The sequence below is a fragment of the Fistularia commersonii genome, chromosome 10, assembly GCF_037954325.1.
Source record: "Fistularia commersonii isolate RoL2024-O1a breed Wild chromosome 10, RoL_Fcom_v1.0, whole genome shotgun sequence".
Lineage (NCBI taxonomy): Eukaryota > Metazoa > Chordata > Actinopteri > Syngnathiformes > Fistulariidae > Fistularia > Fistularia commersonii.
In genome coordinates, this window is record NC_141293.1 from 10,134,253 (window position 1) to 10,151,013 (window position 16,761).

Below are 16,761 nucleotides of genomic sequence, written 5' to 3' on the forward strand. Positions count from 1 at the left end.
CTTGTCACTATCAGAAATTAACATGAAACTGCACAGTGACGCTTTAGCTGAAGGAGCAATATTAAAAAACATTTCTTCCATAACCTTTAGAAAATTAACATTTTCTTGACAGAAAAGGAGGCATTTATAAATAAATAGTGAAGAACGAGGTCACCATTGACTTCTCTGCCAGTGCAGTCTTTGAATGCGTGATCTCTGCTGCCACCTTGTGGCGGATTATGGGAACTGCACCGTCTCCGACGGACAACAATCATGACTAGAGTTTGAAGTGCAGACACGGCGGATGGATGATGGCTTGCTGGGAGGAGGAAGAGGAGGAGGAGGAGGAAGAAGAGGAAGAGGAGGAGGGGACTGGTCGCTCTTCCTGCTTGATCGCCGGCGGTGTGACGTCATCACACCTGTAGGTGGGAGACAGGTGCCGCCAAAGCTGCACACACGCTTAAACGGGTGTGTTCGGATTGCCTGTCCTGCAGGAGACCGGAAATAGGGCGCAGTTTTTTTTTCTTTTGCGGAGGAAGGAAATGCAAAGGAACAAAAATAACCCATAAGCGAGCTATAATTATCATGTGCTTTTTTTTAAAAAAAATATTCCCACCCAGCCAGCGGTCACGGAGAAGCGAAGAGACAGAAAACATGGAGGATCGGCGTTAAAACACGGAGTTGTGGGGGAAAAAGAAACCCTCCGAGCTTCTACACGCGTTTTCGTTCCCATTTTCGTCGAGACTCATTTAATCGCCTCATCGGGAAAAGACATCCGGACCTCTTTGATCCGCCGGGACGCTTCCGTTCCAAGGTTTAGGTGAGTCCAATAAAGTTTGAATGAGTTGGTTGTATGATCCAACAAAAACATTAGACATTGCAGTTATTTACGGCCTGAGGGGAAAAAAAAGTATTTAAAAATGTGCAAGCATGTGACTGGATTAGATCTCTCAGTGGGATCAACGTGCCCAGTAAACAGGAAGCATCCCATCAGATTAGACTTTTAAACAATTCCTCTTAAATCTAAGTACTCCTCAGACAAAATGTTAAATAACCATTTTTTAGAGGAGCTCAATTATTTTCGTTTAATATAAAATATAACATTTTATAAACATGGTATTACCAGTGCTGGTGGTAACTGTTATCATGAATCGAGGTAGTGAGCTTCAGTCGAAATTTTGTGAGGCTTAACTGTAAACTCAATTTACAACATTTCTCACAGTTTAGTTAATTCTTTTGCAGATCAAATCATATCTTTTTCTGCTTTCATGTTTCAGTGATGTGGGTTCGTTGTTATGCACACAGTGTTAAAGGCAACATATAGTATAAGAGTGTCAAACACATTAAATACACAAATACACTGTATATAATAGGAATTATTTACAATAACTACTGTCGTTTTTGGCTCCATGCCCATGTACAGGATTTGTTACGAGTTTGTACTCGATATAAAACAGCAGTGGTCTTTGTAATGAGCACTATATTCTAAAAATACAAAAGTAAACTTTTTGTATTTTCAGAATATTTTGTTGATAAATAATGTGTAAATTAGCTGAAAAAACGTTTTTAATAAAGGCCTTTTACATTAGGTTTAGTAAAGGATAAGAAGTATGTTAACCATTCCTGTATATTGCAATACATCATAATTAGGTATGCTCCGATGACCTCTCCAACATGAATTTAAAAGGCTCTTACATGCTGCCCCCAAAACAATGATTGAAATGGAGCTAACTCATTATTATTATTTATTCAAATACATTCCAAATACTTAATCACTAGTATCACTCTCAGTATCAAAATGTACTGAAGGCCAGGATGTGGTCTGCATATTATGCTTTGCCTTTCAAGCTGTGTATTGTCTTGACTTCATTACTTCATCACAAGTCAGGAAAATTACTTAGGATTAGTTAAAGTTTCCATCAGGCCATTGGTGACGGTAAAAAAGCGGTGGTTCAAGAGGCAGAGGAAGTGTAATCATGAAAGGAAATCATTAATATGAAATCAGACTTGCTGGTAAATGCACAAAGTGGAAATCATGTTTTGAAGAACACTGATGATTTTAGTAGTGATTATAGTTCAGTCATGTGTTTTTTTCTTTGTTTTATTTTTTTCCCTGACCATCAATGGTCTTCTCAGGAGCGAAGTGTTAAAAGAATTGAAGCAAAAACAGGACTGTGTCTCAGGAAGAAACTTTTCAACAAAAAAAGATAAAAATAGTGTGTTCATGATGTAGAAACTAGTTATACTGGGTTGTTTGTAGTTCTTTTTAAAATAAAAAGTTATTCACTTGTTATGGCAACTCGATGGGAATCGCTTGAAGACCCAGAGGGTCAAAGGTAAAACGGGCCGTTTTTTTCTTCTGCCAGTGATGGACGACGTGGACCTTGAGCAGCAGGAGCCTTTCCCTGTGGACCGAGATGGAAAGCCGTTCAGGGGCGAGCAAGATCAGATCGACGGGAACCGGAAGGTGGGATTCTGTGAGAAATTTCAACTGACCATTTCCAAATGGATGCTTCCGGAAGACTCTCGCCCAACCTACTTGGAGAGGGCCAACTGCTGCCCCCCACCCATCTTCATCATCCTCATCAGTATTGGAGAGGTGAGGGGTTTTTCCTCTGTGGGTGGAACTTTTGGTTTCTCATTTGAAAATGTTCTACTGTCATGATTCAGGAAGCAAAATTCAATCTGCTACTTTTAAATGGGGGCATTTTTGTACATTCTGTTTCCCAAAGTAATGTCCGTGTATTTCAAGAATGTGAGTGTGTAATCGCTTTCCTGGCTTCCAGCTGTTTCTTTCCGGCCTTATTTTCCCAGCTGTATTTTTGGTGTAAACAATGTGGAGCGCATTCTCACAGCTCTTTTGTGTATGTGTGACTCTGCCAGCTGGCGATGTTCATCTACTACGCGGTGTGGAAGCCGCAGAAGCAGTGGGTGACCCTGGAGGACGGCATCTGGAACAGCCCCCTCACCTACAGGCCCGACCACCGGCAGGAAGCGTGGCGCTTCATCTCCTACATGTTCGTTCACGCCGGGTGAGTATGGGTCAGGGCCCCTCGGATCTCACGGGATATTTAGCATGGGCTTCTGTTCCTGAGTCAAACAACTTGTATTATTACTCTGTATTTTGCTGCTTAGGACACAGCTAGAATTTTATTTATATGTATTTATAATTGTTTTTTTTACTGCCGATACTGAATCACAGTTGCGTTATTTCAAAAATGAATTGAGAAATGACTGAGAAAGGACTTAAATTGGCATAAATTAGAAAAAAAATCTAAGTTAGACTGAATTCCCTTGAAGAAATTTAAGTCCAGTTGCCACTAAAAGATTTTGACAAGAATTTTCCATGACGTGCATAACTAAGAAAACCCCCATAGACAACTATGAGTGAACGCTTTTATTTCAAATAATGACATTAAATCATTTGTTCATTCATTACCCGTACCACTTATCCTGCACTCCGGCTTTTCGTGCAGCATTGGAGACCCCGTTGTCAGTGGGGCGAGAGGCGGGGTATATCCTGGATGGGTCTCCAGTTGATCGCAGGGCCACATAGTGAGATTCAACAATTTGCTCAATCATTTACACGTCATATAGAGACACATACACCCATTCACACATAATATAGACATAAAAGCAGTCACTCTTTTACTCACAAGTTGTATAGAGGGATACAGCCTTTCACCCTTCATGCATTAATTAATAAAAAAATAAATCGATTCATTATCAATACCTCTTATCCTGCACCCGATTTTGCTGGGGTGCTGGTGCCTATCCCAGCTGTCAATGGGTGGGAGGTGGGGTTCACCCTCGAAAGATCATGGGGCCTCACATAGAAACATTCAACCATTCACTCCCATGAACAGCATGGGGACAATTTAGAACCAACTGCATGGTTTTGGACTATGGGAGGAAACACAGATAGACACGGGGAGAGCATGGGGACTCCACACAGAAGGGCCTCCCGTTGGAATCCAACTGGGAACCTTCTTGTTGTGAGGTGGAATGCTAACCACCGTGCCGCACGTGTTGCATTAAATCAGTAGGAAATTAACCAAAAATGTGGAGGGAATCAGAGAGTAATGATTGGAAAATCTCCAACAAAACTGACAATATCAGAAATAGGGCTGCAGAAAATAATAGATCCAAAGAAAAGATCCACTGCAGAAAAGGTTGTGATGTTTAATTGGACGATTTGGAATTGATAGCGTCACATAATCCATTTCGAAATTCAAAATAAGATAAGTTTGATGGTTGCGTTTTCCGTTTCTGCCTGGACAATAAAGTTCAAGTCGCATTATGGGCAAACTTAGTGAGAGCACAGTAAAAGACAAAGCAAAGAGAGAAAAAAAAACAAAATGCAACATGTTAGGAGAACAAAATAGCTGAAGAGCAACAAAAGATCCTCACAATTTGAAGGCAGATATCTGGGAACATTTTGCTTTTCATGAAGTTTCCGAGAGGTATCAACAGGACAAAACACATTAAATTTGCAAAACTTGCCATGCAAAAATAAAATACCTTGGTAACACCACCAATATGAGGAACCACATTAGCTGATGGAACACTCGGCTACTGTTAGCTTACAACAGTTTACAACAAAAAGAAACCTAATGATCAAGCCAAACTAAAGATTGGTGAGTCTGTGGAAAGGTGCCATCAAAGTCCAAGAGTCCAGAGGATGGAGGAGTATTTAGGAGGTTTCATAGCAAAGCACTTCAGGCCTTAAAGCGTCGTCAAAAATGCCAGGTAAACGCCAGCTGGTTAAGACCCTGTACCAGGATGCATCAACTTATCGAATCCAATTGAATCGTAGACTTGTGAATCGTAATTGAATCGTGAGTGCAGTAGATGCACACCCCTACCGAGCAGCTGGTTACCTACAAGCCTTGTGTTAAGGATCTGTTCGTACTTCTCCCGGATCTTCTCCTCATGGTCTTTAAGCAGGAGCTCGCACAGGTATCTCACCTGCCTCAGTGTGAACGAGGGCTGGTCTCTCCTGGAGGCACCTGAGACACACAGAAGATGGGATGGGTTACGAAGACCAGTCGTGGTCCGATCAGGCCACTTTGACCGTTGGTTCCTGTCCTACTTGGCCACAAGCGTTTTTTTTATTTCCATCATGGGTCTGGAGTTAGTCAGAGCACCAATGCATGATGGCAGGAATTCCTTTTTGGCTGTCACCTAGCAGACATTAAATTAAGATTTGGCACAATGGTTGACACTTGTTTAAACAAATATAGTCCGCAACTGTTTACAAAGCCCTAGATGAGACAAAAGGTCAAACATCCCTTCTTGTGCATCTAAGGTTTTGGAAATTGTTCAATTTTTTCTTAGTCTGACAGAAAGTCCGCGAGAGCCTAGAGGATGATAGCTTTTTAGACCCAAAAGGGTCTTGTTCATCAGTTTCTTTTTTGCATGTAGATCAACAACAAAATATTTCGTTTGAGGTTGTGACACAAATGTGCTTTATGAAACTTTCAACTTTTCAACTTTCAGTCTTGTTCCTATTAAGATACAATATGATGTTGAAGAAAAGTCACGAGCTGCGTTATCACAGCTTTGAATTTGTAGTGTCAGAGAGGAAAAGGAACTGATGGACTCCCAACAGGATATTTGCTAAAAGGATAAGCATGTTGATGTTCTACCTGCTTCCTGTCTTTGTCAATGAATCCCATGGATTGAAAAATAACAGCAATGAGCAGAGATCTATTTTACCATGCAGCCAAACACTCACAAAGTTTATTCCTTTGGTAGAGCCATCACTTATGGAACCGAACATTCCTGGTTCAATTCCTGACTCCTCCTAGTGTGTTGAAGGTCTGTTGAGCAAGACACTGAACCCCCAACTGCTCCCCTGGCACTGGTGGACGGCGGCCTACTGCTCATGGTTCATCCACGATGGGTTAATTGTAAGAGAACAAATTTCCACATGGGGATTAATAAAGGATGAATTATTATTCTGACTGCCATCAGACACTTAAACAGCTGACACTCATTTCTTCTTCCTGCACATGTAAAGTCTACTGCCAATTAATTTGCACTCAAATTGCACTCATCCTTGCACCCGCACAACAAGCTGCAGCCAAACATCATATTGTACTCCACTCACTGTTTTATTGCAATGTTCACATTCATATCTATAATCATATTTATAATAATGTTTACACTCTTCTACCAGCTCTTACTCCAATGCACTGCGGACAGCAAAGTAGGAATTTCACTGTACGGGGAAACTCGTTTCTACACTGTACATGTGACAATAAACGCTTTGACTCCTGAATCATAAACCCAAGACGCTGTTGAAAAACTCATTAGAAAGTTTGCGTTTGGCGTGGCTCAGGAAATTAGATGACTGGCTATGTAATGCAGTCGTGTCCGTGTAATAGACTGCAACTACACACTTAAATCACTCTTAAATCTCACTGGTGTTTCTGGACTTATAAGAAGTTGTGGAAAATACGATCATATTTGCTTTGTGAATCGAGTTCACAAAGTTCAGCCGCATCTGGCTGTTGTAAACATCTATAAGAGCAATGAATGAATGATATTTCAGCTCTGGAAAAAAAAAAGTCAAATGCTGACATTTTTCTAACCAGGACATTTATGAAGTTCCCGGCTGTGATGGCAAATCACATTTATTTAATGAAGCGAAAAAAAACAACTGGTCCTCAGGCTGTTTTGAGACATTGGAAGAAAACCAGCAAGTGAAAAGCTCAGGACAAATCAGGGTCGGGAAAAAAATCCTATTGAATAAATGGCCTGGGCAAAGCAGGCTAGGGGCTGATGGTGACACCTCATACATGTCATTGTGAGAAGAAAACTACAAACATGTCATTTGGATTTGATTCTGTAATATTCATTCATTCATTAGTGATCAGGGTTGTGTGCACCTTGGATTGGCCACATATAGAAACAGAAACATTCACCAATAAATAACATGACTTCTGTGCAATACCTGTGATTGATATAGTTGCCATTACATGAATTACTATATAACTACATTACATTTACCACCAGTAATGCAACTGAAAGAAATATATGATAATGTTAACCTCTTGGGGTTCTTTTGGTCTCCCTGTTTGTTTATTCAGCCACGGAGGTGTTATTCCTCTATACTTGAACTATATTTTCTGTATTATGAGTCGAGGGCAGCCATTTTTTTTTTTTTTTTTTTTTTGAGTTGTTGATGTTCTTAAAAGAGTAACTGCCCTTGCTCTCAGACCGGGCATTTGAAAAACAAAAGAAGATAAATGCTGACGCTGCCTCTGGTGCCAGGACAAACCTCGGGGGCCGGGTGACTCATAAGGGAGCGCGGGTAGCGATTGTCATTTGGTAAATCTAGCATCTAGAATCCGGTGATCCGAATATAGCTGCTGCTTTATAAACCTGCACTTGGCTTATTCGGTCCTTCAACCTCGGCAGTGTGGAGCACATTTTGGGCAACCTGCTGATGCAGCTGCTGCTGGGCATCCCCCTGGAGCTGGTCCACAAAGGGTTCGAGGTGGGGATGGTCTACATGGCTGGTGTCCTGGCAGGTGAGAAACGCACCTTTGCCCTCAACAGCTGCTTCCCAGTCTGGGCATGGCGGGACACTTGAGGCTGGTTTCGAATTGAGGATTTTTGTTTGAGAGATGGTTAATGGGAGAGCTTTTGTTGCCCTCAGGTTCTCTGGCCAGCTCCATCTTTGACCCCCACAGTGCTTTGGTGGGGGCCTCCGGGGGGGTTTATGCCCTAATAGGTGGCTACTTCATGAACGCAGTGGTGGTGAGTTTACACAGAATTTACAGCATGGTGTTGAAAACCAGATGTTTGCAAATATGCTTATCTTAATGCTTGATAGTGCAGCGTCTCATCTGCTTTTTTAGATGAAGGCGGTGCGAGAGTCTGAACAATTCTTCACATTTCTCAGCCGAATAAATAGGGTTTAGCAAAAGCATCCATGGTTAGTTTTACGCCGTTTTTTTTCTACATTTGCACATTAGCAGCTTACGTCCCAATACTGTATTTGCACAGTGATAAGATACAAGCTATATGTATTCTCTGCCCTCTTGTAACATCAGTTGGATTAAACAGACCACAATGGTATGCAGTCAAAAAAAAAACACAATTAACAGGATGTGCAGATGTGTTAATGCTCAAAACTTTCCTGCCTTTGCATTGATCAAAATAGATTATTGATCATATGCATAAATTGAATGCATAAATTCAGATCCGGCAACGGTCACACCTCTAAAAGGTCCTTTCCGAAAGTTGCCACAGATTTGCTGGCCTTAATGGAGCAAGACAAAAATGTTCTGACTTTCTTTCTCTAGGTCTATTTACAGGAGAGCCACTGTGAAATCTATGTCTGTCTTCAAATCCACAGAATTTCCGAGAGATGATCCCTCTCCTGGGAGTGTTTCGAATCCTCGTCATAGTGTTAATTGGTAAGTTTTTCAACTTTATTTTTGCAATTGCCCATTTTGTGTTTCAAAATGATTAACCAGAGCTATTTTCCAGTGGGCGTTGATTTCGGCTTTGCGTTCTACAGAAGATTCATCAGTGATGAGGATGGCTTGAAGGTAAGGTTTCGCCTCCCTGAAACAGTAGTTGATTACAGCGAGGACATACACACATGCACTCATACACACACACACACACACACACACACGCATGCTTAATCTTTTCAGAGCTCCCCTCCCTCTGAGCCGTCTCTAATGATGAATGTTGTTTCAGAGGATCTGTTGCTCTTGCTTGGGCTTGATAAGTCATGCCAATACAAACCCTTCCTTTGTTTTATAGAGAAAGCTGAGTCACCTTGTACCAAATGCAGGTTTACCAACTTTTAACTGTTGATAAATATCAATATAAATTATAATTAATGTTTTTTTTTGGTCATACAAGTCAACTGCATAGTCCTAACACCCTATCCCTCCCCCCACATAGTAGTCCTCCTCCATTGCCTCAGACTCCCATTATGTGAAACCTGTTCGACAAGGTTTGCGGTTTTGGCCGAGTTTTGACTCGCCCTGGGGGTCTTACAGGCTTTGTGGTGATATTGTTCGGGCAGGTACTTTTTCAACTGATCCAAATGAAAAATCTCTGCAAGATAAGCAACTTTTGCTCGTATAAGCTGAGCTGGGCATTCTTTAGATGTTTACCTTCATTTCTAAAGTGAGAGGCACATTCCTCATTCAAGCTCTTGATATTTTGTTGCTAATTCCCAGTTTCTGTTATCGACCCAGATGTGCTGAGAATCCAAACCATCTCTTGTATAAAACATCACATGTCAAACAAAAATGCAAAATGTTTCAGAATATTTCATTCAATCAGAAAATATTCAATAGCCATTCAGTATGATATTTGATATTATAGCATCATGAAAAAACACATTTCACTTGAGTCTGTAAGCCCGATATTTATTTTGGGTTGATGTTTTTATTTCCCACTACAGGTGTCCTTTGTCGCCCACTTCGGAGGGGTCGTTGCTGGAATGACTGTGGGCTATGTCTTCTTCAGTGCTTACAACAAGAAACTACTGAGAGACCCCCGTTTCTGGCTGTGCATTGTGGGATACTTTGCCTTCCTGGTCTTTGCCATACTATTCAACGTCTTCCTGTCATCGGCATCGTAGGACCAATTTTTAATTTTTTTTTTTAGGTCTGACACTAAAAACTTTAAAGGACAAACTCAGGAAGCTGAATTCAACAGATTTATTTCTGTTACAATTCACTGATGAGGGACTAAAATAATAAAAAGCACAAGGGTCGTTGGTCAACCTGCAAGATCAAGTATACCAGTGTCCTCTGCTGGCCACATTTAATATTACAAGTTTTATCTTAAATTTCTGTTTAGGCGCTTTTAATTGAAAATGATCCTAATTTCATGCTGAATTTAATTTAATTTACCTGGAGTCATGGAAAGTTTTCTCACTTCAAATTTTGTCTTTGCTGATGATGTGTGTGGGTTTTTGAATCTACACTTTTATTTTTATTCAACGCCATCAACGACAGATTCTCCTTGACCTCCACTATTTCTTTGAAAAGTGCCTTTTAACAAAAATGTATAAATATGCGCAAACAATAACAGATTATCTGATGCACCTCACGGAAACATCAGGTTTCACTTTAAAGCCTTGTAACTATTTCAGTGACATTTTTATTTAGGATTTTACTGCACACAGGCTTTAAGCAGGGGTCTGATGTTAATATGCTAATGTCAGCAGGGTATCCTACACTGATCTCGCTTTTCTGCAGCTCAGTGTTTTAGTAATTTAATAATATTTGAGTTTTTTTTTTCTTGCATGATGCATCAAAATCAAAACTCTGCATCTTCAGAAGGAGACGAAGAATATCGACTTAGTCAGCAATGTTCCGTCATTTCTAACCTCAGACTTGCAGTATAACTTAAGTGCATCAACACTAGAAAACACTGTAATGATAATGGTTTGTCGCCTCATGTGTTTGTGAACACAAGTCATGATGATGTGAATGATTCCATGTCTTTTGAAATTAAATTTTCTTTTAAATTAACTTTTCAGTGTTCTGTCACAGTCCTTTAGATTTGTGTCCAAAACAAGATGATGCATTTTGTTTGAATTTTGGAAATTCTAATTTTGATCAATTGGCTAATGTTTGTGGGTCTTTTTTAAATTGTATCATTATCTGTGATCTGATTTCAACATGATCACTTAGAATATTATGAATTCAACATCATAAGAACAACAAATCAATGCCAGAAACATGTTGGCCAGAGACTGTATTTGACCAATACTGAACACATAAATTCTACCGGTAGTTTTCCGACTAATTTTGGTAATAAGAAGATCAGCAGACAATAATTTTCATTCAAATATGCAAATCAGAAAACAATGCTCTCCATTGGCGAAAACATTGGATTATCCCTGTCCTGATGTGTTTCTACCAGACTGGTTTGAATTGATCAGGACGGGCGGAATGAGACGCATTGGGGTGGAAAGCTCACTTGGGAATGATCGCATTTCAGCAGATGGGCCGAACAAAACCAACTATTTCATTTCTATTATTAGTTTTTAACTTTTTGTTTTACTTTTCACAATGAAATAATAATTTTTTTTCCTGTCGGCAAATACCCGCAACCATTGAGGTGAATAAATACTCCTGTTAAGAGCAAAACAATTCCAGTCACTCATTTAAAAATCCCTGTTTTAAGGCCTGATCCACACTTCAAAAGCATATTCACCCCCCTAGTCGAGTAACAAGCCGTTTAAAGGTATTAACATTTATAAATTCGGCATCCGGCTCCAATCTATTCTAATAGATTTCCCATTAATTGTAGAGAATAATGTGACAAGTGTATGAAAACGTAATTACATCCAACGAGAAGCAACCAGGAATGAAATTAGAGATGATTACTAATTGATCAGCATAGAAGGGAAAAGTATCGATCGAACGTGGCTTGTGTGTATAGCTGACTGGTATTGACAATGAGGATATTCAACTGGGGCACATACATTTCCGGTAACATATGCCGCAAATAGACTCCAACATATAGATACGTCGCATAGTACGGTATATTTACAGACATTTATTTGGAAGCATCAAGACATATGATGTAATAAACCACCATAAATATAGTTAATTGCAACTGGTATGTATGTGTATGTTTTTGTCATACATGTTATGTAGATACTCATCGCACAAGATGCTACGAGAGGAGGTCATTTAGGCTCTGACCTGCTGACACCGAGGTCAATATCACTGTTAGAATCAAATCACTGTTGGGTCATGACCTAAATGCATCCGTAAAGCCATTGCTATTGACCCACGGCCAGAGTAGTGCTGGCACCCGTCCCGCTAAAGCTCAGTTGTTCCCACTTTGTCTCTGGCAGCACTAGAGCAGAGGAGGGTTCACTGAAGTTTGGGTGATGTACAGGGGGTACTCATGTGGAGGGCGCTAACGATTTTTAAAACTTTTTTTTTTTTGGCAAGAGAGTCCAGGGCTGCATGACCCGAGGAGATTTAAGTCACCACCGGCAGTCTGTCCATGCCGCTGGAAGGTGAGTGGAAACTGTTCAGATGTCCGAGAGGCTCATTCTGACTTGACTGATGGGGGGGGGATTTCGACCAAACTTGAAAGTTGTCATCTGGATGTGTTTGTTTTTCGTGTTTACTTTTCCACTTTAACCTTTTTCATACTTCTGCCTTCCGTAAGTCATAATGGCAGAGTGAAGATGGGTGACTGGAACTTCCTCGGGGGCATTTTGGAGGAGGTGCATATCCACTCCACCATGGTGGGCAAGATCTGGCTCACCATCCTGTTCATCTTCCGCATGCTGGTGCTCGGGGTCGCGGCCGAAGACGTGTGGAATGACGAGCAGGCGGACTTTATATGCAACACCGAGCAGCCGGGGTGCAGGAACGTGTGCTACGATATGGCGTTCCCCATCTCCCTTGTCCGCTACTGGGTGCTGCAGGTCATCTTCGTGTCGTCCCCTTCTCTGGTCTACATGGGCCACGCTCTCTACAGGCTCCGGGCGCTTGAGAAGGCACGGCAGAAGAAGAAGGTGCTGCTCCGGAGGGAGCTTGAGTTGGTCGACTCCGAGTTGGCGGAAGTCAGGAAGAGGATAGAGAGGGAGATGAAACAGCTGGACCAGGGGAAGCTCAACAAAGCTCCTCTCAGGGGTTCTCTGCTCCGCACGTACATCGCCCACGTTGTCACTCGCTCTGTCGTGGAGGTGGCGTTTATGACCGGCCAATACCTCCTTTATGGCTTCCACCTCTACCCACTTTTCAAATGCGAGCGGGAGCCTTGCCCAAATGCTGTAGACTGCTATGTCTCCCGCCCGACAGAGAAGAGCGTCTTCATGGTATTTATGCAATGCATCGCTGCCATTTCTCTCTTCCTTAACATCCTTGAAATCATGCATCTTGGTTACAAGAAGATCAAAAAGGGCATCCTGGACTTCTACCCTCACTTGAGAGACGAAAGGGACGAGCTTGACAATTATTACACCAGCAGGGGAAAGAAAGAGTCTGTGGTGCAAATGTGCACGAGTGCACATCGAAAGGCGACCATCACCTCTGTGCCTGGCGACTACAATCTCCTGGAAAAGGTTCAGTGCACAGGTTTGTACCCGAGCCTGATCAAAGTTTCTTCTGGTTTACCTCTTCAGGGAGAGCTGATCATGCAGCAGGATTTAGACCATTCCGGACATGCAGCTCAGAGTGTCACAGAGTTAAACTGTACTTCAACCACGACTGACCAGTGTTCGCTCTGCTGTGACCCCCTGATTAATCCTAGACAGGAGACTGATGACTTTTTACATCTCCCACCACAGAAGGAGGATGGCAGTAGCCAAAGAAGCAGCTTAGAGTCCCCAGTATGTCCGCAAAGGACCACCCACTCCTACTCCTTCCCAACGCTGGCGGTGAGTGCGGTGAAGAGACCTTGGAGAGCTCATGGTTCTTTCAAGTGCTCCACAGTGCTTGAGGGTAAAAGCTCGGACACAGATTCATATGGGGGGGAGGACAAGGGGGCAGGCGGGCGGTTGTTGCCTCTGGCACAGCCAAAACCGGATGGCAGGGGTCCGAGCCGGCCGTCCAGCCAGGAGTCGATGGAGGAGTCTAGCTCAGGTTCTAAACATGATCCCAGGCCTTCTCCCACCTGCAGAACATCGCCGTCGAGTAACACGAGCAGCAGACGAGCGACAGACCTGCAGATCTGATCAAAAATTGTCACCCAAGGACAGACTTTTGTTCCTGCTGTCAATATTATGCAAGCATTTTTCTGGGCCTAAAATTAAGAGCAATTGCAGTAAACTGAAGCTTATATCCACCTATAAGGCAAATATGCATTTCTTACAATATGGGGATAAAACAGCCAATTTGACTAAAATATAGTAATTAGAAATACTCTCATAAATTTCCCCTCAGAAAATAGAAAACTGGCTGCCCTCTCCCAGAGAGTTTTGTCACTGAGTGGATGAACAACAGTTTCCATTTGAGAGCAATCTCCAATTTGCCAGATGGCCATGATATTTTGGGATTTGGAAACACAAAGTCACACAAAATTTTTAAGGGTTTAGCACATGACAAAATTATAACTGAATAGGCACATCTACATGTGACTTTTTGATAGAAATGTGACCATTTTAAGACCAGTAATAGGTGAGATCCTGTCTGAGGCAGCTCTGCCTGAGGGAGACAATTAAAATGTAATGAGAATCTGAGATTAGCTTCAGTTAAATCTATGAAGAACAGTCTTATTACGGCATCTTATTACATCTTAGGCATAAAACTTGCAATTTTCTGGGCATATCAATAAGCAGATGGTAAAACAGGTGCTGAATGTTGTGTCAGATGTGATCTTAAGTGAATCATTTAAGTGAGAAAACAACAATCAGACTACCAAAACCATTGAGGTACAAATTAACATAAGAATGAAAAAAGTCATTGCAATCACTGATGCATCAAAAACTTCATTACAAGAATACTCTTTATTGCCATTTGAGCTTTTTTTTCCGCTTTTTACAACAATTGCCTTGCACCAGAAGTCTGAAAACAAAATTGGATCTTTCCATCACAGCTGATTGTGTTTTTAACTCAAGACAAACATCAGTAATTCACTCAAATGCTCGCAGGGTTCCCCAAAGACACCCCTTCTTGTATGTCATTACTGCGCTAAAGCCAAAGGGAAAAATAAAAATATGCATAAATAAAAAATGTGTTTCTTAAAAATGTAGAAAACTAAGATTTACAAAAACAGCTACATAACATTATTTGCTATGAACAGCATTCTGTGTTTTTTATAGTAACATAAACCAAACTTTTATTACTCATGCCAAGAATAGGCAGGAGCTAGTCAGTTGCAGTTCCATCTTCTGGACCAGGTTCAAAACGCTGGAGCTTGAAGGACAGACAACCTTTATCAATTCAAACAGTCTTTTGAGAAATAATTTCCTCCATGATAACAAGTGCTAATTTCTGCTAAAAACCAATTACCCTTTGCTTGAGGTCTTTATTCTCCTCTTCCAGAAGTGCACACTTCTGCCTCAGATCCATCACTTCCTGCTGCAAAGCCTCAGCATTTATTGCAGGCTTGCCAACAGTATCAAGGTGCTGCTTCACAAACCTGGATAGAGCGGATTAAAGAATCTACATTGGGAATTTTCATCTTTTCATCTCTTTTTTTTAAAACATTTTTTTTCTTTGGCTGTAGGAGCATCCTAAGGGGGAAGGATACTCCAAGGCATTGCTGGGTTTCTCCGGCTGCTCGTACAATGCGACTAATACTGAAAGTCAGAGAGAAATTTTATTAACAATAAAACACAATGGGTTTTAATGCCTCAGTGATAAAGCCACGTTAACAGAGCCAAAATGCTGGTGCGAAACAATTAAAAAGGCTCCATTTTTATTATTAAACCTACAGCGATCTGACTCATTTCATAACAGCACTGCTGCTCGTAGTCACATACGTCAAAAAGTACTTTATACTTTGAAAGGGTTTTCTCTTTTTACCAAGAAAAATTAGGCGCGCACCCTGGCTTCTGCAGTTAAGATGGTTTAGTAACTTCACTCTGTTATCATTTAAGATATTCTGCAGGGAGAAGCTGACAGCATTCATACCTGTTGTATTTCAGCACCAAGACTTTTCTCCCAATTAGATGTTTCTATACCAAACTAATATATGTCATCCTTTGCAAGAGCAGATTTGTAGAAATACATTTAATTCCAAACTGTGAGGTTTTATTGCTTTAAGAACTAATCTTATAATCTCATGGTCAAGTTAAGAGAATTCTTAAATTACATATTGCCCTTATTATTTGATTACATTTCCCTGTGTGTAAAGTATCGTGGTAACAATTCTAATATGAAAAACTCAGCATTTTACTGACACGATTGCAAAGTTTCCCCATTAGGTTAAGATAATGTTTGTATAATCAGCACTAATTAAACACCTTCATATTCCTGTCTTTCTGAATGTGGTTTGATTTTTATTGCTTCATACCACTGGTCAGACTGTCGACGACTCCGGATTTCTCTAGATATCTGCGAAACTGTTCCCTCTTTTGGTCTGTGCCCTGAAAGGAGGAAAAGACAATTTTTTCACCAGCAGGGGCAAAAACATGAAAGTGATGTAGGTCTATAGGGCCAACTTTAACCTCAACTGACCCCCGTCAATTTGATACAAGTTGCTTACACTTTAATTCTCGTCATTAAAAGTTTCAGAGCCCCCTGGTTGTTTGTGACTATTAGACGGTTCCCCCGTTATAGACAAGTTTATTCTGCTACATCCCAAAAATAAGTTTATTTTTTCACTTGCCAACCCGTTCCATTCAGACCCTTCTCTGGAACAACTTGCACCTGGTAAACCGGCCCAGCATGCTAGCGTTAGCGCATTTGTTACGAGCGAGCCAAGCAACACTCGATCTTTTTTTCCTACGTGGGTGAAGTAAACAGCAAACTCACTTTATAATGTGCCATGATGACGCAGATGGTTAAAAGTTGTCTTTTTAAAGAGCTGTACTGTCTACTTCGATTCACTCGCTGTACACCACTTTGACGTGTGCAAGTGCGATGCCACTCGTTTGGAGAAATTTAAGTTTCGTTTAAAGCTGTCCTCCGTGCTGCGTTTGGGTGTTCCTCGTAAGTCTAAAACGTTGCTAATACTTAACCACGTCATACGTATAATTCTAATATAATTTTACTTAAGTAATTAAATTCTGCCAATCAATGGCCTGAATATACTTAAAGCTCCTGGTGTGTTTTAAATTAAGCAAATTATATCAGGTATCTGCCGCATACATTAAATATTTACGGG

General features: G+C 41.1%; 3 protein-coding genes across 3 annotated transcripts; 2 read left to right on the forward strand and 1 right to left on the reverse strand.

Annotated features, from left to right (window-relative positions):
* The first annotated feature begins 369 nt into the window (after window positions 1-369).
* Window positions 370-10,493, forward strand: rhbdl2 (rhomboid, veinlet-like 2 (Drosophila)). The gene is made up of 8 exons (XM_086153685.1): window positions 370-799; window positions 2,346-2,578; window positions 2,863-3,011; window positions 7,405-7,517; window positions 7,646-7,746; window positions 8,348-8,408; window positions 8,482-8,543; window positions 9,416-10,493. The coding sequence occupies exons 2-8, from the start codon at window positions 2,348-2,350 to the stop codon at window positions 9,593-9,595; spliced, it is 897 nt and encodes a 298-aa protein (XP_086009811.1). The 5' UTR covers window positions 370-799; window positions 2,346-2,347; the 3' UTR covers window positions 9,596-10,493.
* A 1,664-nt stretch (window positions 10,494-12,157) lies between these two features.
* Window positions 12,158-13,666, forward strand: gja9a (gap junction protein alpha 9a). The gene has a single exon (XM_086154370.1). It carries the CDS (start codon window positions 12,173-12,175, stop codon window positions 13,664-13,666), a length of 1,494 nt encoding a protein of 497 aa, XP_086010496.1. The 5' UTR covers window positions 12,158-12,172.
* A 654-nt stretch (window positions 13,667-14,320) lies between these two features.
* Window positions 14,321-16,577, reverse strand: LOC147230353 (c-Myc-binding protein-like). The gene is made up of 5 exons (XM_086154371.1): window positions 16,410-16,577; window positions 15,949-16,021; window positions 15,184-15,232; window positions 14,943-15,072; window positions 14,321-14,846 (listed from the first exon to the last, which is right to left on the reverse strand). The coding sequence occupies exons 1-5, from the start codon at window positions 16,422-16,424 to the stop codon at window positions 14,799-14,801; spliced, it is 315 nt and encodes a 104-aa protein (XP_086010497.1). The 5' UTR covers window positions 16,425-16,577; the 3' UTR covers window positions 14,321-14,798.
* Window positions 16,578-16,761: the final 184 nt, after the last annotated feature.